Raw genomic sequence first — 21,654 nt, 5'->3', positions numbered from 1 at the left:
CATAACTATTGTATAATTTTATTAGTAATATGTATGTAGGTATACATGATTTATGGGCTTCTTATATCCTTTATTTTCATTTATTTTACTAATTGTATAGTCAGTATTGCTTGCTTGATTTGGCTATTATTTAAATATGCAAAGGGGCATATAAATGGCATCAAAATTGTATACAGTATATGATATGCAATATGTGATATGCAATATGCAATATGCAATATATGATATATACATTTTCTGCCCATTCAGTAAAAAGGTATAAAAAAAAAATCCGAATTTCGAAGAAAATTATTTAATAGTAACTTTATCTAAACATTCCCAATAGGATATGCTATTTCCTCTTATAACAACAATGCCTATTTCAATATTTTCGTCTTTTTTTATTTCCACAGTATTATCTAATACTAAATTCATAAATGTATCATATCCTCTCAAAACTCCAACTATTAGTCTGTTTCCATTTAAGTAAACTGTAAAAAAGTAAAAATTGTGATAAAGATAATTGGGTAAACATATGTATATGTAGCCAAAACTGAAGTATATTTAACTCATATTTTGGCTAGCTACTTTTAAACATTTTTGAGCAAACTACAATATAGCCACATTTGTGTAACTAAAGAGTGTATGCATCCAATATGTACACCTTCAATATATATACATATACGTGTTGTTTATTTTTTATTTTTACTTTGTAATCTTTTTTCCATAAATTTTCTAAAATCCGAAGCTGGCCCTGCCTTTCCTACTGTTAGTGCCATATTTGTTTTTTTTTATAATTATTTTTCAGTATTTTATTTTATTTTGTTTTATTTAAATTTATATAAAATATCAATGTTACTTAAAACATTGCATATTATTATATGCTGAAAATGTTGTATATATATATATGTATTATATATAATATATGATTAATAACAATTTAATAAAATATATTTTTTTCTGAATTTTTTTTCTCCATCACTTTTAACATTTCTTTTGAGAAGTTAGGAAAAAAAATTAAAAAAAAATAAAATATATAGATAAAGAAAAATATAACTATTTATAGAAATATTTATAATTCAAATCATTTTTTTTAATATGTAAGCTATAAATATATGTATAAATATATATAAATATATTTCACCTTCGCTACCAAATTTTGAATTTTTTTTTTTTTTTTTTTTTTATTACAAATAAGCTTAAATAGCAAAAAGGGAAATACACAAGTAAAAAATAAAAAATAAAAAATATATTTTATCATAGATCATACAATATAATGTTCAAAATTATTATTGTTAATATTTTATTTATTTCTTATCATATTTATCCAAAATAATAAATAGTTAAAAAAAATTCAAAAAAAATGGAGTTTTAAATCATGGTAGTATATATAATGTCATATATAGATATATGTGAGTCTATTGTTCCAGATAATTTGTTATTTTTATTTTTATTTTTAAAATGTTTAACATATGTATGTATAATGGAGGTGTATATGTGCTTCCTTATTATTCCATTAGCTTCTATTTGTATAATATCCGAATTTCTTATTCACACTTTAAATATAAATTGTATAAACATAAAAGATAATTGATAGGTTATAGGAGAAAAGACAAAACACTAAAGTGTATATTACATTTTTTTATAAATTGAAAATTTTAGCTTTTATTTATTGAATATAGAAAAATAAATAAGTCAAAAATTTTCGAGAAAACATAAAGTGTTAATAAAATGTACTATTTAACAAAAAAAATGAAAAAATAAGGGTACACTATTATATAGACAAAAAATGGTTCCATGTTTTGTTTCGTTTCATGTTTCGTTTCATATTTCGTTTTGTTTCATGTTTTTTATTTTTTATAGTAACATGCTGCATAGATAAAGTGCGCTTGAATTGCGAGCATGCATATACTTTTCTTTGTGTATCATTTTAAAGAATATATTTCTCCATAGTTATAAAACAAACAAAATAATAAAGCAAACAAAATATGCATCATCCTAAAGTTTATTAAAAATATATATTTCCAAAGGTATGCAAATGTGTATATGTACATGCTTTACGGGATATTTTTTAGCACTAACATTTTTATAAATTTATTTTTTTTCGATTTTCCCATTGTTTTATCGTTTTGCGATGTAAATTATAAAAATTGTAAATATTATAAAATGTATAAATGCATAAATGTATAAATGTAAAAATGCATAAATGTAAAAATAGCATTATTGAATATTATTAAGATTTACCTACACATTTAAAAATGGGCATAATAATATATAGCTAGCTGTCTATATTTATTTAGCTATTTTATTTCAACTTTATATATGAGACTTGTTTAAAATAAAAAAGATTTTCAAAGTTATCAAGATTTAAAAATCGTTTTTATTTTAAAAATCATGAGTTATTTATTAGATGATAAAAAATTGGTATTAAAAAATTTGATATCGAAAAATGAGGCCATAAAGGTGACTACATTTTTATATGACAAAAATAGTCTGTAAAATTCATTCTTTAGTTAAAAAAAAAGTAAAAATAAAGTAAAAAATAAAAGTAAAAAATAAAAGTAAAAAATAAAAGTAAAAAAATATTGTTTATTTTATTAACATTTCAGAGAGAAAATATTCATATAGAACTTGAAAATAAAGCCTTTTTATGTCTAATTGAAAAATATGGAGAGAAAAAAAAAATATTAAAAGTTATAGAATATATACATTATGTTTGTACAATGTTATATAAAAATGAAGAGGATTTAAATTTTATAAATAATGATGATAATTTTTTAAAAACCCTCGAAAAATTAATAAATAATTCTATATTAAGACCAAAAATAATTTGTAAAAATATCTTAGAAAGTAATAAGGACCCATTATTGGATAATTCTGTAGCTTTAGATTCTCATCATCATTTTGAAAAAACAACAATTCAGCCAGGTCAGGAAAAAGGCCAACCAGATCAGGAAAAAGGCCATGCGAAGAACCCAATATATGATGTAAATATTAATGATATAATTTCTTTAAAAAGCAAAATAAATAATCATGCTGAAAATGCTGAAAATGTTGATAATGCTGAAAATGATGAAAATGCTGAAAATGCTGAAAATGTTGATAAATTATCTAAGGATTCCAAAGAAAATATAAAAGGTTAAAAACATTATTCATATATGTATCATATTTTGTTATGTGATATTTAAGTGTGTATATTTTGGTTCGCTCCCCTATAACAATTTCTCCATTTCTCCATTTCTCCATTTCTCCATTTCTCCATTTTTTCTCCATTTTTTTAATTCTAATAAAGCTGTAGATGTAGATTCTTTGAATCGAGACAAAGAAAATGAGGTGGAAACAAAGGAAGACATTTATTTGAGGAAAGAAAAAAACATTTGTTTGCATTGGAGTGAAGAGAGTTCTACTGATAATTTTGTTTATAGTGAAGAAAGAGATATTTCCCCAAAAAATAATAGTAAGATTAAAAAGGTTGAGAAAATGAAAAAAGGTTGAGAAAATGAAAAAATGTTGAGAAAATGAAAAAATGCTAAGTCGATTCATGTGTTTTTTTTATATTTTTTTATTTTTTTTATTTTTTATTTTTTTTATTTTTTTTTTTTTTTATTTTTACAGTAACAGAGTTAAACTTGATGGGAAAGCAACAACTGATATTTAATGAAATCGAAAAGATAAAAAGTGAAATAAAAGAATTAACTTTATATTTAGAAAATACGAAAATTATTGTAAATTCAGTAATATGTCAATGTAAAATATTTTTATTTGATATAAATGATGAGATAAAAAATTATAAAAATATGAAAGAAAATATAAAAAAAAATAATTTTTTACTAAAAAAATTAAATACTATAAATGAATTTTATAATAATATAATGAATAAACAAAAAAAAAAAATTGAAGAATCTCAAAAAACTAATAATACTTTAATTAATTTATATAAAAAAAAATTTATAAATATTAAATATATTTTATCAAATAACAAAGACATAAATACTGTTGATTTTTTATATTTACATGTCTTAATTCGAAATAAAAAAATTAATTATGATCATCTTATGCGAACTCATGAAAATGATTATGCTCATCTCAGTAAGGAACCGAATTTTATGCAAATATCTGCAAATATCTGTCTATTCTTTACACCATTACACCATTTTCACCATTACACCATTTTTACCATTACACCATTTTCTTATTGATTGATAGGAAAGTTGATTAATGATATTAATGCAATAGATAACGAGTTATCCGAAAATGAAAAAAAGGAAAAAGAAATTTTAGCAAATTTAGAAAAAAACAATGCTATATTGACCGAGATGGATTTATTAATTATAAGTCTCACAAATAAAATTAACAAAATAAATAAAAGTTCAAATAAGTAATAGAAACTAAAATAACCAATCATCAGTTTCGATGTACCATAGTTATGTATTACTCATTTCATTGCATATATTTATTTTTAAGATCATTATTGGTATTTTTTTTTTCAGAATAAATAATTATGAGCATATAGATGCTGCTGGGAACTTTTCAGTCATTGGATTCATAAATCTAAACAAAGAAATTGTAATTTAGCTTTGTGTGTATCTCTTCGTCTGTCTATTTTGCTGTTTATATCTTTCTGTTTATATCTTTCTATTTCATGCCTCATTGTGCACGTGTGGGTGTATGGCCTTTTTAGCTATCTGTGGAAAAGAAGATAAAATGTTATCAAAGAAAAATTGAAAATATAAAGAATGTGGAATCAAGTTACAAAGGAAAAGACATTTTATAAAGAATAATTAACGAATATAAATCAATTAAAAAAATTGATTTTAGAGGATTTCCAATTGTGAAAAATATGTTTACTATTTAAACCACTTCAATTGTAAGGGCATCGTTTCTCTGCTTTTCTGTTATCTGAAAAGGGTGAAACATACAGATGCAAAGTCCGCCATTTTTTCATTATTTTCATTTTTTTCATTTTTTTCATTTTTTTCATTATTTTGCTTGCGGCCTACCGTTTCATTGTCTACCACTTTCAATTGAGGCAACTTTTTCAAAATGACTAACTTCATGTATTCCTGGAAAAAGTGGACAAAAATGGGTTAGAATTGGGTTAGAAGTGGGTTCGAAGTGGGTTCGAAGTGGGTTATAATTGAGTTAGAAGTGGGTTAGAAGTGGGTTGAAACTTTACGAACATTGGTTCTTCCTTCATATATTGGATTTCCTTTAAGTCCTAGCTCAATTAGTTCAGGTAAAGTGTTCTGAAAAAAGAATGAAATAAATATTTGATGCAATTAATTTTGGATCTACAATTTAGATAAAAATAAAATAACAATGTTTGAAAAAAAAACAAAATAGATGTTTCAATTTTTAATACCAATTTGTCAATTTCCTCAAGGCATTTTATTTTATTATGAAATAAATATAAAACTTGCAAATTTTTTAAAGATTGCAAATTATCTAACTTATCAATATTATTATATGATATCCATAATTGTTTTAGTGTCCCACTTATATCTTCTAAGAATTGGAGTTTTTTAATACAATTTCTTCCAATTGACAATATTTCTATATTTTCTATTTTTAAAAAAAAGGAAAGGCATTCAGTGTGTTTGCAAAAATAGGTTTAGTGACGTATGGATGTATTATAAGTGTGCTTGCGTTTGTGCTTGCGTTTTCGTTTTCGTTTTTGTTTGCATTACTTAGCCCAGACATGGGAACAAATTTTTCGATCCTATTAGTAGACAAAGATAAACGTTTACATTTTTCCAACGTATTTATACTTTGGTCTAATTTTTCTATTAGTGGAATGTTACAAATAAAACTGACATTTTCTTCTTCGCTTATTTTTTTCCCTAATAAAAGATGAGCAACATTTCGAATTTCAAAGTTTTCAAAGTTTTCAAAGTATTCAAAGTTTTCATAGTTTTCATAAAATTGGCAAACTCATTTTTATTTTTAATTGTTATACCCGTTTTGTGTTCCCAATTTTTAATGCACTGTGAAATGGTAACTTCCTTAACTACTCTGTTCATTTTTTTTTTTTTTTTTTTTTTTTTTTTTTCAATTATGACAGATCTTTTACCTAGTTAATCTCCGAATATTAGTCGAAATTATGGGGATAAATATGGTCATATATAAATGAAGAAATTATGATATTTTAGTAAAAACATAGATTAGTTTTTTTTTTCACATTTTGTGAATAAATAAAGTTAATTATTTATATATATATTATTTATGTGTCTTTTATAAATCAATATTATTATATGTTTTATTTTTTTTTTTAATTTTTTTCTTTTTTAATGGAAATATAAAAAAGGTTAGAGAATTATTTTGCTTCTCTCCAAACGTAACAATATAAATAAATTCAAACTATTTCGCTCTTTTTTATTTCGCTCTTTTTTATTTCGCTCTTTTTTATTTCGCTCTTTTTTATTTCGCTCTTTTTTATTTCGTTCTTTTTTATTTCACTCTTTTTTATTTCTCCTTTTTTTTCATTTTTTCGTATGACTTACATGCGAATATGTACATATAGACAAGGGGAAATGTAATTTTATTAAACCTTTTGCACCATCATTTTTTTTAAATTATTTTTATTATCATCATTATCATCATTATTTTTGAATAAATTGTATAAACATGTTTAAGAAAAAAAACTGATGGCTTTTTTTTTATGGCCATACATTTATTTGTGATAATAAATAATTGGAGAATGTTTCAAAATGCTTGGAAAATGTTTGGAGAATAAAAATAGCCAATTTGAATATATCCCAATCAGATGACCACCTTTTTTATGCTTAACAATGTTCATATATTTTTTGGGATATAGTATAATGCATATCTTTAAAACTGTTATAACATAGTGTGTGTGTGTATGTGTATGGCGTAGGTTGGTACATCTTACTATAACATAGAATATAAGAAAGAAATTGTAAATAAGTTTGAATTTATTTGAAGTCAAATTAATGGATATGTCGACATTCAAACGATGGAAACAAGGAATAGTATCAAATTATATTTTTTTTTTTTTTTTTTTTTTTTTTTTTATTAACAATGTTCTATATTCATGATGGTACATAGATATTAGGAGATATATTTTTTTTTTATAATTATAAGAAAAATAAAAGATATATTATTTTATATTTTATCCAATTTGTTGATATTAAATAAATTCAGATTAACAAGTATATATACTAAATTTGTGTGATAATATATTTAAATATGTTATTTGTTATATTTCTCTATTTTTTTTTATTCTTATAAATTAGTAACAATATTGGAAAGGGTTGTTAAATAATTTTTTTTTTTTTTTTTTTTTTTTTTTTTTGGAAATATTATGTTAAATAAAAATTGAAAAAGAGAGGAGAAAAAGAAATGTATTATTAAGATTTAACAATTATATGGATACAACAAAATTGTATTTACAAAATAAAAAATATTATTTCATGTATCACGATAAAATAAATATGGTGGAAAAAAAATATATAACAATAATGCAATGCAATCAAAATATATTTGTTATGAATTGCTGATTTCGATTTTTAGGAATATTTAATAAAAAAATATTTGAAATAACAAAAATAAATACATATTATTATATCCTTAGAGAATATACACAATAATAATTCCATCCCATTTTATGTTATCCATATATACTATTATATATATAATAATAATACATGTATAATAGTAATACATGTATAATAGTAATATATGTATTTTATTTTTATTTTTTTTTCTAACATCATATGGGAAATATGTTAAATATATTTAACAACAATTAGCATATTTGATTTTAGAGGTATGCTTAAAACTTATATTAATTTTTTTACTTTTTTTACATTTTTTTACATTTTTTTACATTTTTTACTTTTTTACATTTTTTCATTTTTTCATTTTTTACTATATATATATGCATATAATATATATACATTTTATATTTTATTATTTTTAAAGGATAAAATGTTAAATTAAAAACAAAAATTTAAATAGAATTCTAATTTTTTTTTAGTATAAGAAATGGTATATAAATAATATTATGTAAATTCGCCATTTCGTAAAATTTATTTTATTTTCAGTTATCCTTAATATTTTATTTTATTTTTTAATTATATATAAACTTGTTAATAAAAGTTGTAAATATATTTTACATTATCTTTATACCACTTATTTTTTACACTATTTTTTACACTATTTTATACTATTTATTTTTTGCATTCACTGTATAATCTATATCTTCCTCAATCTGTTACCAAATTAAAGAACCCTCCCCCCTTATATATTAAATACAAGAGAACGATATACCGCATACAAACTTGGGCATGCAATCCCACGTTCTTTATTTTTTTTAAATTCATTTATTCTGTTACGAATGTGCAAACGGCATTTCTTTGTGTAACTATGTAAAGGACGATACACAAATTTTTAAAAAAGTGGAAAAAAAAGTGGAAAAAAAAGTGGAAAAAAAAGTGGAAAAAAAGTGGGAAAAAAAGTGGAAAAAAAAGTGGAAAAAAAAGTGGGAAAAAAGTGGAAAAAAAGAGGAAAAAAAAGAGAGCTAACGAGCATATCGTTATATGATAAGTGTACAGATACAGAAGCGTTGGTCAGAACAGAGTAATAATAGAGTAGCGCAGAACAGTAGCCGGCGATAAGTATAACGATTTGCCCAATCTATTTTAGAGAGAAATATATACATGTACATATCAACAAAATAAAATAACATGGATATTCATCTTCAAGAAAAACAAACAGGAATAAGATTCAGTTGGAATCTTTGGCCACCTACAAAAAATGAAGCAAGCAAAATTGAGATACCATTAGGTTGTTTATATACAGTTTTAAAAGGGTCTGATGAAAATAATGTTAAGTTGGTAGAATATGAGCCACTAAAATGTAAAACAAGTAATTGTATTTTAAATCCATATTGTAATATTGATTTTAGAAATAAAACATGGACATGCCCATTTTCTAATATAAAAAATCCCTTTCCTCCTCATTATGCTCAACATATATCTGAAAAGGTAAGAATATTTTTCGAACTAAAAAGTTGATTGTAAAATATTTGCATTTACACGAGGTCATACCTGACCATGCCAACATCTAACCGTGTCAACACATTAACGCTTCTTCCCGTTTTGCAGAATTTGCCAGCAGATGTAATGTATTCTAACATAGAATATATTCAGCCATCAAATGTGGGAGATATTCCTCCTCCAACATTTTTATTTGTAATTGATACATGTTTGTTAGAAGAAGAGTTAGAGCAATTAAAAGATTCAATACAACAATGTATAAGCCTAATGCCAAATGATGCATATATAGGAATAATAACGTTTGGATATTTATGTTATGTACATGAAATAGGTTTTACTGATTGTTTAAAATCATATGTATTTAAAGGTACAAAAGATATAAGTGCACAAGAATTACAAAAACAATTAAATTTGGGAAGTCGGAACGATCCGAGAAGTTCAACCACATCTGCTTCAGCTAGAAGATTTTTACAACCAGTAACTGAATGTGAATATAATATAAATATGTTGTTAGATGATATTTCAAAAGATAGTTGGCCAACACCACCAGATCAAAGAGCTAAAAGATGTACTGGAACAGCATTAAGTGTAGCTATTAGTTTATTAGAATGTTGTTGTAATCAATTAAGTGGTAGAATTATGATGTTTATTGGAGGTGCTGATACTACATCCCCAGGAAAAATAGTTGACACACCTCTTAGTGAATCATTAAGACATCATTTAGATTTACAAAAAGATAATAATAATGCTAGGCATGTAAAAAAAGCACTAAAGTATTATGTATCATTAGCAAATAGAGCAGTTATGTCAGGACATGCTATAGATATATTTGCATGTTCATTAGATCAAATAGGTTTATATGAAATGAAAGTATGTTGTGAAAAAACAAATGGATTTATGGTTATGGCTGATTCTTTTTCTATGAATGTATTTAAAGATTCTTTTAAAAAAATTTTTGAAACAGATTCAACAGGTTATATAAAACATGGATATAATGCAAAATTAACTATTATATGTTCTAAAGAGTTTAAAATATGTGGTGCTATTGGAGGATGTTCTAGTAATAAAAAAATTGCACCATATGTTTCAGATACATGTGTAGGGGAGGGTGGAACATGTGAATGGACAATATGTGCTTTAGATAAAAATTCTACGATTGCATTTTATTTTGATATAGTTAATCAAAATGTATCTTCATTACCTCATGATAGGCAAGCATATTTGCAATTTCAAACTCTTTATCAACATCCTAGTGGTAGAAGGAGATTAAGAGTTACAACTATTTCTTATAGATTTGCTGAACCAAATATTGCTGAAATATCTCAAGGCTTTGACCAAGAAACTGCAGCTGTTTTAATGGCTAGATTTGCTGTTTTTAAAGCTGAAACTGATGAACCCATAGATGTATTGAGATGGTTAGATCGTAAATTAATTAGACTAGTTAGTACTTTTGCAGATTATCAAAAAGATGATATAAATTCTTTTCATCTATCATCTGAATTTTCTATATATCCACAATTTATGTATCATTTAAGAAGGTCTCATTTTTTACAAACTTTTAATGCAAGTCCAGATGAAACTGCATATTATCGTTCTATTCTGTTAAGAGAAAATGTCATGAATTCATTAATTATGATACAACCAGCTTTGCTACAATATTCTTTTGATTCTCAAACACCAATACCTGTCCTATTAGATGCACAATCATTAAAATCAAATGTTATTTTATTATTAGATTCATATTTTCATATTGTTGTTTGGTATGGTGAAATGATATATCAATGGAGAGAACAAGGATTTCACGAAAAACCAGAATATGCACATTTTAAAGAACTTTTAAATGCTCCACATGATGATGCTAAATCGATATTAGAGGATAGATTTCCAATTCCTAAATTTGTTTTGTGTAATAGTGGAGGAAGCCAAAGTCGATTTCTATTAGCTAAGGTTAACCCATCTACTACACATAATACACTTAGTGGAAGTACATTTGGAACATCAACAAATGAATCATATATAATTAATACTGATGATGTTTCTTTGAAAATATTTATGGATCATTTGATCAAGTTGGCAGTTCAGACATAAAAAAAACGTTTGCATATTTGTTCTTTTTCCCATTTTTTTTCCCCATTTTTTTTTCCCATTCATTTTTTGCCATTTATTTTTTACCACTTATTTTTTGCCATTTATTTTTCGTCGTCATTTTTATTTTTTTTTTTTTTCTAACGATTTTTATTATACTAAACATTTTGCATGTCTACTATTTCGATGCATGCAATTACGTGCACTCATATTCATGTCCATTTCATAACTCCATTAATTTATTAAATGATACATTAAATAAAAATTATATTTTGATATGTCCAAAAAAGCACACAAGAGTGCATCTGCCTATGTGTCTACCTATGCATCTGCCTATGTGTCTACCTATGCATCTACCTACGCACGCATCTTTATATACTTTCCTAATACAACCATCCTCGTGAGGTCGAGGCGTTTTGATGGCTAGTCTCTCTTTGTGTTGTCTATAATTATATCCTCTTCAGATGGTGTTTCAGTTTGTTCATGTGTTTTTTCCATTTGAGATATATTTCGTTCTCCAAATTGAAAACATATATCTTTATATTTTATAATTTCTTTGACAATTAAATAAACAAAATATATCGCTGAAATTGCACCAAATATAATTGTAATAATTATATATATTAAATTTTTTTTATTATGATCTGATGGTTTAGAACAAAACAAATATTGGAATAAAGGTGAACGACAATCAAAAGTCATAGCTAAATATGTATTAACAGAAATTTCTTTTTTATTTAAACTAATTAACATGTTACAGTTAATAAGTATAAAATCTGCAGTTACAATATTTATATTATTATTTTTTTTGCATAAATTTTCAAATTTTTTTTTCCATGTAGATGAATTATATATATCTTTAAAATAACAAGTTGGTTCATTATTAGGACATGAACAAGATCTATTTTTTTCATTATATTTAATATAATTATTATATTTATTCATATCTGTTATCATACAATTTGTTAATATTTCTGACTTGTTAATAATAAAATTTTCATTTGTTATATCGGTATCATTATTATTTAATTCTTTTAAAGCATTTGCTTTATTTATTTCATCAAGTGAAATTACAAATGGTAATAATCTTTCTTCATGTGGATATTTACCTTTTTTTATTTTAGATGTAACATTTTGATTTGAATCATTTATATCATTACAATAAGGTAATTCTGTACATACTTGAACCTCCAATGTATTATTATCATCACTCATATATACACTACATGCTTTAGAAGCATATTCCATATCATTGTCTAAAAATCGAGTTCTTTTTTGTATTGGTTCGATATCATATTCATCTTTTAAACATGATTTATTACATTCTGACCAATCTGACCAAGAACTAAAATTACATTTTACTTTTCTATGTTTGCATAAAACAATACCATGATTATTTGGATCAAAATAAGAACAATTATCATCAAAATATTTAAAAATATTAATAAAAATAGGTCTCGAAAATAAGTTAGTTTCATAATATTTTTTGCATATATCAAATGAATAAAACTGTATTCCTTTTTCATTACAATAGGTTTGTATTTCGCGACACATCTCAATGCATACATTTTTATTTTTTTTGTCTAAACTTTTTACTATATTACAATTATTATAATTATACATATTTTTATTATTCCATAATTTTAATCCATATTTACAATATTTATACATTTTTTCATTGTCTAATTTATCATTTGGATCATGTTGATATATATTATTATCATTTTTTTCGTTATTTTTATTTTTATTTTCGTTCATATTTTTATTTTCTCCACGTTTACATTTTAATATATTATACCCAGCTAATGCAATAAATATTTCGTCATTTTTATTATTATTTCTAGAGTTACACATTTCATTATTCATATATGAATCTAACTGATTGATCTCAGATATATCAGCCAATGAACATGGTTCTGCATGCTCATCATGACAATAACATGATTTCGTTTTGGGGTCAACCCATTTATCTATTTCGTTAAGGGCATTGGGATTTTCTGTTGCTTTATCTAAAAAACATGTAAAATATTGACTTGTATTATTTTTGAAATTACGTCGATTGATCATGTCATTATTTTCATCCTCACCATATGCCAAGCCGTTCAAATTTCTCACCTTTCTGCTTATTCCATTCGCAATTCTCACCTTTCCGCTTATTCCATTCATAAATATATCCCCTTTTGAGGAATAGCTAGCATAAAAACTATTCCATATGAATTTGCTTGTTATTTTTTTCCCTTTTCCGATTATTGAATAAATAAATTCCCAAATTTTGTAAAAAATTCCACCAAATGTGTACACCTTTTCACTATTTTTTTTAACTCGGCAGCTAGCTAAATTGATAAAATAGCTATATGAGTAAATTTTTTTTTTTTTTTTTTTTAAAATACTATTATGGCTAGTTGGATATATTTCAAAAAATAAGGACAGAATTTCGTCTATTTTTATATTCTCCATAATTTTTGTATAAAGATATGTTTGTACAGATTTTGGATATCGCAATTTTTCTTTCGAAATAAATTGGTAAAATTGAAAGGAAAAAAAACTATTACATTTTGAAGACTTCCAAAATGTTATGTCTATTTCAATATTTTTATTTCTAGTAATGGAATTTATGATAGTGTTATATATTCTACATATTGTTTTAATTATAGAATTATGTATTATTATATTTGGTTTTCTATTTTTCAAAAGATTATATATATTTGAGAAATATATATCCTTCGAATAAATGAGAAAAAAATAATGAAAATTTTGTTCCCAATATGATAATAGCTGATTTTTATTATTATTTAAAAAATTATGATAATTAATAAGGTCACATTTTTCTCTAAGCATATGAGATGATGGTTGTATATATTTATTAGTACAACCTATAGAGATATTTTTAAAAATTTGTTCACTATTTTTATGATAGCAAAAAAAAAATTCTGAACGCTCATAATTTATACACTCTCCTTTTTTTATGAAAATGGGTAAAATAATGTTTTCATTTTGTTTATTATTTATTATATAATTAGTATTGTCTTTTTTCAAAGTAGAACCAATCCATTCTGCATCACAATTTAGTAAAGAAGTGAGTAATAACAATGAAATAATGAAGATAATTCGATACATTTTTTTAGACAAAATTAAATAAAAATTGAAAAAAAAAAAAATATCATGGTTCAGCTTTTATAAAAAGCTGTATGGATAAATAGAATTGAATAAGTGATCCAGGGAATATATATTATGTTACAAATTGTATGAAATATAAATACAATGTAATTATATAAAAAGGTGTAATAATAAATATGCACACATATATATATATATTTATATTTGTTGGCTTTTCTGATAAGCCCTTAAGAAATATAATTTGTAATATAATGTTTTATTTATTTTTTATATGAATAAAGAAATTATTAATTTGTATATTTAATTTTTATTGTAGATTGTTGAGTAATATTTAAATATGTGAAAAAAAATTATAAAAATATAAGAGTACATATATATATATATATTATGATAGTTTCACATTATTTCGTCAAGTTATATTTTTATATATGGTTGTCACTTAATTTATTTTCTATTCATTTTTATTATAAATGTTTTATATTTTATAATTTTTAATTTTTTTTTTTTGAAAGTAGAATGCTTATTGTCTTTTTATAAACAATATTTATATGCCGTTATAACATAATTATTTTTTGATTTTTCCTGTTTTCCCCAAAATGTGCACGTGCTTATTTTTTTTTCTTTGGTGACCAACTACATAAGGATTATTAGTATGAACAAAATATTAAAAATAAAAGCACAGAAAGGCAGATAAAACGTAGCAGACTTACACCCACTATATATTATTATTATTTTTGTGTGCCATTTGGGAATCTATAAAATTTTAATTGTTGAATAACCAAATGTTTTAATTGTTGAATAACCAAATGTTTTAATTATATTTATTAGCACGTATTATATAAATATTCCTAAAAAAGTTCAGAAATTTATGCTTAAGCAAAGATATCAATTAATTTTATTTTTTGTCTATAAATGGAAAAATATGTATCCCTATAACTTTCGATAAATAAAAATAATTTTCCTAAAATATTTATTTTATTACATTTGTTCGTTTTTTTAAATTTTGATAAAAATGAGACAAATAAGTTAAAAATAATGAACTTGTCATCATTTTTTACAAAATAAACCCCAAAAGTGGAATTTTTTACAAAATAAACCCCAAATGTGGAATTTTTTACAAAATATTTAAGTAATTTTTACATCATATAGTAGTTTTAAATGCTATTATTTTTTTGTGGGGGTGGGAATGTGTCTTTTTATTTTGATCTAAAAAAATGTGTTATAAAAAAATACCTTATTGTATTTGTATATGCGTATTTATAAATATATTTTTTTATGTATTTTTTGTATGTATTTTTTTATGTATTTTTTTTATATATTTTTTTAAAAACACAATAAATCCTATTTAAGTTAACCATTGTAAATATAAATAATACTATTGCAACTGATACTCGTTTTCAATATATAGAATATTGAAAATTAATTTTTTTTTTTTTTGGAAAAAAATACATTTTGAAAATGCATTGTTTTAGTTTTCTTTCATATATTTTTTAAACTTGACTCAATATCAATATAAAATATTATTAGCAGGATCATGAAAACTTTCAAATATATACAAAAATGTGGGAATACATTATAGCTGCCCCCAAAAATATTGGTTATAATTTCTCTTATTAAATAATGGCTAACTGTTAATTTTTTAGGCAATTTTTAGGCAATTTTGGGGCAATTTTTAGTCATTTTTTAGTCATTTTTTAGGCAATTTTTTTGACGGCTTAAAGAGAAACAGTAAAATTTTCTACTACTTTTAAATGATACTATATACGATTATGTTACCACAACAAATGAATAAATAAATATGAATAAATAAATATATATATATGTATATATGAATAAATATATGTGAATAAAAATATTTATAGTATTGTGTGGACTCATAATTTACTCGCGAGGCTCATATTTAGTGTTATCCTGATTTTCAGAAAAATATTTAAAAGAAATTCATAATTTTTAAAACTTAAATTTAAGTATACCATGTTCAGATCAAAATCAAGCAAGTTAATAATTTTAAAAAAATAAAAGTTAAAAAAATAACAAGTTAAAAATAGTTGAAAAAATAACAGTTAAAAAAATAGTTGAAAAAATAGTTGAAAAAATAACAGTTAAAAAAATAGTTGAAAAAATAGTTGAAAAAATAACAGTTAAAAAAATAGTTGAAAAAATAGTTGAAAAAAATAACAATTTAAAATTGTGATAAGAATAAAATAGTATATAACATGGATTAATTATTTCCCATTTCGTGAAAACAAAAAACAGTCACATTAAATGCAAAAATAAATAAATATATTATATATATACATGTTGTGACAAAATGGAAATAGTACAATCTGAGAGATATGACCTAGAGATTAATAAAACAGAAGATGGTGAAAGGAAAACTGGATTGTTTTTTCAAAATATGTTAATAAATAGCCATAAAGGAGAAGTATATTCAATAAGCTTTTCTCATGATGGTAAATTTATAGCATCATCCAGCTTTGACATGACTGTAATGGTACATAATGTTTATAACGAATGTGAAACTGTTAATGTTTTTAGAGGACATAAAAATGCAGTATTACAAGTAAAATGGACAAAAGATGATACTTATTTATGTAGTGTATCGGCTGATCATAATTCTTTTCTTTGGGATATTGAAAATGAACAAAAAATAAGAAGTTTTAAAAGTCATACAAGCGTAATTAATAGCTTAAATATAATTGATTACAATACATTTGTTACATGTAGTGATGATGGTAGCTTAAAATTTTGGGATTTTAGAAATAAAAATTGTGTATATACTATTCAAGATAATTTTCCATTATTATGTGTGTGTGGAAATAAAAAAGGAGATACTATATATACTAGTTCTGTCGATAATAGTATAAAAATTTTTGATACTAAAACTTATCAATTAAAAGATACATTAAAAGGACACACAGATTATATAAGTGGATTAGATATAAATAATGATGAAACTATATTAGCTTCAATAAGTGCTGATGAAAAAATATGTTTTTGGGATATTCAGCCTTTTCCTTGTGATGATAAATTATTATATTCTTTAAATTCACCAAAATATAATATTGATTACAATTTAATAAGGTTAGCATTTAATAATGATAATTTAATTGCTTGTGGAAGTGGAGATAGCTATTTGTATATTTATGATTATAAACAAAAAAATTTAAAATATACATTACCTGGTCATACAAGTACAATAAATGATGTTGCTTTTCATCCAGTTGAGGAAATTGTTGCATCATGTTCCTCTGATTGCAACATATTTTTGGGTGAATTGTAGATCAATATATTCGCTTTATATTGTATATTATATTTATTATTTGTTATTTTTTTTAATTTAATTTTATTTTTTTTATTTATTAATTCTTTTTCTCATTTGCTACATCCCCCCCCAAAAAAAAATGCCGTCTAATACCTATTGTTTATATCCACATATTTATAAGTAAATTTTCTTTAGCCTTAAAAATATATTATGTAGCTAGCTATTTAATTTTTTTTTTTTTTTTTTTTTTATGTTTCATAAACAGCTATTTTTATTTCCTAAAACAAATGTGCATGCATATTTGCACACACACATATATACATAGATATATATGTATATATATAATGTGGTGGTATTAATTAATATTTTTTAAAACGAGCTTAGTCTTACGTAAATAAAATAAAGTTCATAATTACCAAAAAAACAAAAAAAGAACAAAAACAATTCAAAAAAATAATAAAATTATGTATGAACGGAGAATACGAAAATAAAATCATCATATATTTGTGCATAATTTATTTTAATGGTGTAATCATTTAATTATAACTTCGACAAGATTTTCTCTGTCAAGATAATATGTATCGTTCTTATTTACTCCTAGAACGTTATTCATTAAATTGTTGAATTTTTTGCACATTTCCATAATAATTTTGCATGGTGCATATTTTTCAGTAACCATGTAGTTACCAAATTTGATCAAAGAATTTCTGATTTGTTCATAATTAATTTCGCCAACATAATAAATTTCATAAATTAATTTATCTTTTACATTAAAGTATAAATTATGTACAATATGTGCATAAGCATTACCATCTAAATCAAAGAATATTTTTTTTCTGTCATCATATATGATATCGCTTTCTTCATTATTGGGTAATACGACTTTCATATATCTTAAATTATTGTTAGGTTTGCTAAAGCATGTAACATTTGTTTCTAAACCATCTTCATGTTTAATTGTTGATTTTAAATGGTTATTAGGACAATCACATGCTTCTGAATGTTCAGCATCAAAGTGAACTGTGCTTTCTTTATCTAAAGTTTCATCAGCATTCATACTTTTTGCACCGCCACAATACATACCAGAGAAAAATCCTTTTTTCTGAACATCATTATAGTTAGATGTTTTGAAAAATGATTTGAGTCTCATATCTTCAAGATTTATGGATTGTTCTGGCTCTAATGATGGTTCATCATTTAAAGTTTCATCATCCATACGTTTTACACCACCACAACACATGCCAGATAAAAATTGTTTTTTCTGAACATCGTTATAGTTAGCTGTTTTGAAAAATGATTTGAGTCTCATATCTTCAAGATTTATGGATTGCTCTGGTGTTAAAGATGGTTCATTATTTAAAGGTTCGCTGGCATCTCCACTTTTTGCACCGCCACAGCACATGCCAGATAAAAATTGTTTTTTCTGAACATCGTTATAGTTAGCTGTTTTGAAAAATGATTTGAGTCTCATATCTTCAAGATTTATAGATTGTTCTGGCTCTAATGATGGTTCATTATTTAAAGGTTCACTGGCATCTCCACTTTTTGCACCGCCACAGCACATGCCAGATAAAAATTGTTTTTTCTGAACATCATTATAGTTAGCTGTTTTGAAAAATGATTTGAGTCGCATATCTTCAAGATTTATGGATTGCTCTGGTGTTAAAGATGGTTCATTATTTAAAGGTTCACTAGCATCTATACTTTTTGCACCGCCACAGCACATACCGGAGCAATATTTCTTATTTTCTACATCATTATAGTTAGCCGTTTTGAAAAATGATTTGAGTCTCATATCTTCAAGATTTATAGATTGTTCTGGTGTTAAAGATGGTTCATTATTTAAAGGTTCACTGGCATCTCCACTTTTTGCACCGCCACAACACATGCCAGATAAAAATTGTTTTTTCTGAACATCATTATAGTTAGCTGTTTTGAAAAATGATTTGAGTCTCATATCTTCAAGATCCATTGATTTTTCTGGATAGGATGATTCGGATTTATTAATTTGATATTCAGCAAAAGATTTTTGAGCTAATTCATTTGATCCTAACATTTCTGAATTATTATTACAATCTATCACACATGCATTAAAATAATTATTTAAGAATTTTTTGTTAACTTCTATTTTTTTTTTAACAAAAGTAGATTTTTTGCTATAAAACGATTTGATTAGATTAACCGATTTTTTCTGATTAAATACAATATATTTTTTATGTTCATTTAAGTTAAAATTTAATTTATTATTTGAATACATATGGTTAATAGTTTGTATACTTTTGGCAGCTGATTTTATATAATTTGTATTTTTCAATTGAGGATTGCAACTTTGAAATATATTAAAATAATTATTTTTCATTGCTTGTATGTCAATTGTACGTTTTATGTTATCTACATATGTTTGTATATAATCTGCAAATAAATCTTCTAATTCATAACTTCCATCAAAACTATCAGCATTTTGTGTTATTTGGTTAATATCGATAAATTTTTGAATAGTTTGAAAATCGATATTTTTTTTAGGATTTTTTATATATATTTTTGACATAATGTGTCTAATATTTAATTGTCTTGATATTCTATTTATATCTATTCTGTTTTTAATAATATCTATACTTAAATTTTGTTTTAAACTATCCATAGTTAAACTTCTTGCAATATTTTCTATATCTACATTTGTTTTTATTTTTTCAAAATCTACATTATTTTTAATAAATTCTATTCCTTCTTCTATTGAGTGATTTTTAATAAAGTCTTGTGTTGTTTTCATACAATTATAGCTTTGTATATAATTCGTTGGATTTGTACAATCATATTTTTTAATAGTATTGAAAATGTTTTTATAATTAAAATTTTCATAATATCCAGGATGTATTGAGACATTGCTTTTAGTTGTTTTATATTCGTTTGATTCATATTTATCAAAAGATTCTTTACTATTATTGTTACTTTTGTTTTGATTGGTATCATCATCATTATTATTATTATTCCCTCCAAAACAACTACAGAAATTTTGAAGATTACAACAATTTTTTTTATTTTCCATAGAAGATAAGCTATTGTAATCAAATGAATTTGTTTCATTATATAATCTGTTAAGTCCAAATGATTGAGATTCGATTGGGAAATTTTGCATATAATTTTTTAAAATATGTTTATTATTAGGTCCAACATTAGTAACATAATGTTTTATAAAACTACTATATTCTGGAGGGTTTTTATCATCATTATTTTTTTCATCTTGAAATTTTATTTTTTTTACAGCTTTATTTTTATCTTCTTGATTTATTTCATTGGAATTGGCAAATGAACTATTTTCCATAGACATTTTCATTGCATCTTCACAACTACTAGCAGTAAATGGGTTTCCATAATAATCTTTTTTATTTTCATTAAATTGATCATTGGCTATTTGATTATTTCCAGTTTTTATATTTTCATATATACATGCTTCAATTCGAGAATCTTCATAGCTATATTCCTTAATTGATGAGTCGCTTCTATTTATAATATTATTATTATTATCTTCATTTTCTTCTTCTAAATTTGTCATATTATTTTGTTCATATACATTTTCTTCTAAATTTTCATCTTCATTTGAGTGTACATTATTTTTAATTTCGGTATTATTTTCATTTTGGTTATCATCTTCATTAGTTTCCGATTTCTGTTTTTGATTTTCTTCCTCTTCTTCATTATCTGAATCGTTTTCTATGAAGTTATTATTTTGTTTTTTATCTTCACCATCATCAGAGCCATCATTACCATTGCTACTTCCATTCGATCCATTATTTGCATTTTCGTTATTTTGGTTGTTTTCTCCATTTTGGTTGTTTTCGCTATTTTGGTTGTTTTCGCTACTTTGGTTGTTTTCGCTATTTTGGTTGTTATTTGAATTGTCTTGGTTTTTTCCTCCTTTTTTATTTCCATTTGACGATGAGTTACTTCTTGATTTTTTTCCTTTCTTGGAAGAGCATGATTTGATTTTTTCCGAGGTAGCTAAATCATTGTATTTTTTTTTTTTTTCATTTAATAATTTAATTTTGGCTAGTTTGGTCATGTAACTTTCTTCATTTTCGATCGCGGAGATATCGATTTTTCCGTATATCAACTTTTTCATCAATTTTATTTCTTCAATCCCTTTTTGGAAAAGTTGAACATTACATAAAAATGCCATTTTGTCTTGTTTCC

The 21,654-nt window shown here is 23.8% G+C and overlaps 7 protein-coding genes across 7 annotated transcripts; 3 read left to right on the top strand and 4 right to left on the bottom strand.

Annotated features, from left to right (window-relative positions):
- Positions 1 to 288: 288 nt before the first annotated feature.
- Positions 289 to 758, bottom strand: PY17X_0708600 (small nuclear ribonucleoprotein G, putative; the record flags this gene model as incomplete). The annotated part of the gene is made up of 2 exons (XM_722955.1): positions 289 to 470; positions 689 to 758. 2 exons carry the CDS (start codon positions 756 to 758, stop codon positions 289 to 291), a joined length of 252 nt encoding a protein of 83 aa, XP_728048.1.
- Positions 759 to 2,373: 1,615 nt separating this feature from the next.
- On the top strand, positions 2,374 to 4,753 carry PY17X_0708500 (conserved Plasmodium protein, unknown function; the record flags this gene model as incomplete). Its single annotated transcript, XM_022955501.1, has 7 exons — positions 2,374 to 2,442; positions 2,589 to 3,117; positions 3,272 to 3,436; positions 3,595 to 4,068; positions 4,186 to 4,357; positions 4,470 to 4,545; positions 4,661 to 4,753. The coding sequence occupies 7 exons, from the start codon at positions 2,374 to 2,376 to the stop codon at positions 4,751 to 4,753; spliced, it is 1,578 nt and encodes a 525-aa protein (XP_022811773.1).
- Positions 4,754 to 4,830: 77 nt separating this feature from the next.
- Positions 4,831 to 5,999, bottom strand: PY17X_0708400 (dynein light chain 1, putative; the record flags this gene model as incomplete). Its single annotated transcript, XM_022955500.1, has 6 exons — positions 4,831 to 4,878; positions 4,980 to 5,042; positions 5,160 to 5,225; positions 5,342 to 5,532; positions 5,667 to 5,819; positions 5,936 to 5,999. The coding sequence occupies 6 exons, from the start codon at positions 5,997 to 5,999 to the stop codon at positions 4,831 to 4,833; spliced, it is 585 nt and encodes a 194-aa protein (XP_022811772.1).
- A 2,685-nt stretch (positions 6,000 to 8,684) lies between these two features.
- On the top strand, positions 8,685 to 11,084 carry PY17X_0708300 (protein transport protein SEC23, putative; the record flags this gene model as incomplete). Its single annotated transcript, XM_022955499.1, has 2 exons — positions 8,685 to 8,984; positions 9,105 to 11,084. The coding sequence occupies 2 exons, from the start codon at positions 8,685 to 8,687 to the stop codon at positions 11,082 to 11,084; spliced, it is 2,280 nt and encodes a 759-aa protein (XP_022811771.1).
- Positions 11,085 to 11,504: 420 nt separating this feature from the next.
- PY17X_0708200 (thrombospondin protein-1) lies at positions 11,505 to 14,198 on the bottom strand (the record flags this gene model as incomplete). Its single annotated transcript, XM_725288.2, has 1 exon — positions 11,505 to 14,198. The coding sequence occupies one exon, from the start codon at positions 14,196 to 14,198 to the stop codon at positions 11,505 to 11,507; it is 2,694 nt and encodes an 897-aa protein (XP_730381.2).
- A 2,311-nt stretch (positions 14,199 to 16,509) lies between these two features.
- Positions 16,510 to 17,481, top strand: PY17X_0708100 (U5 small nuclear ribonucleoprotein 40 kDa protein, putative; the record flags this gene model as incomplete). The annotated part of the gene is made up of 1 exon (XM_725289.1): positions 16,510 to 17,481. The coding sequence occupies one exon, from the start codon at positions 16,510 to 16,512 to the stop codon at positions 17,479 to 17,481; it is 972 nt and encodes a 323-aa protein (XP_730382.1).
- Positions 17,482 to 17,995: 514 nt separating this feature from the next.
- PY17X_0708000 (uncharacterized protein) lies at positions 17,996 to 21,640 on the bottom strand (the record flags this gene model as incomplete). Its single annotated transcript, XM_725290.1, has 1 exon — positions 17,996 to 21,640. One exon carries the CDS (start codon positions 21,638 to 21,640, stop codon positions 17,996 to 17,998), a length of 3,645 nt encoding a protein of 1,214 aa, XP_730383.1.
- Positions 21,641 to 21,654: the final 14 nt, after the last annotated feature.

Source organism: Plasmodium yoelii (genome assembly GCF_900002385.2).
Source record: "Plasmodium yoelii strain 17X genome assembly, chromosome: 7".
Classification (NCBI taxonomy): domain Eukaryota; phylum Apicomplexa; class Aconoidasida; order Haemosporida; family Plasmodiidae; genus Plasmodium; species Plasmodium yoelii.
Note: the sequence above shows the minus strand (reverse complement) of the source record. Positions and strands in the feature narration are given on the sequence as shown.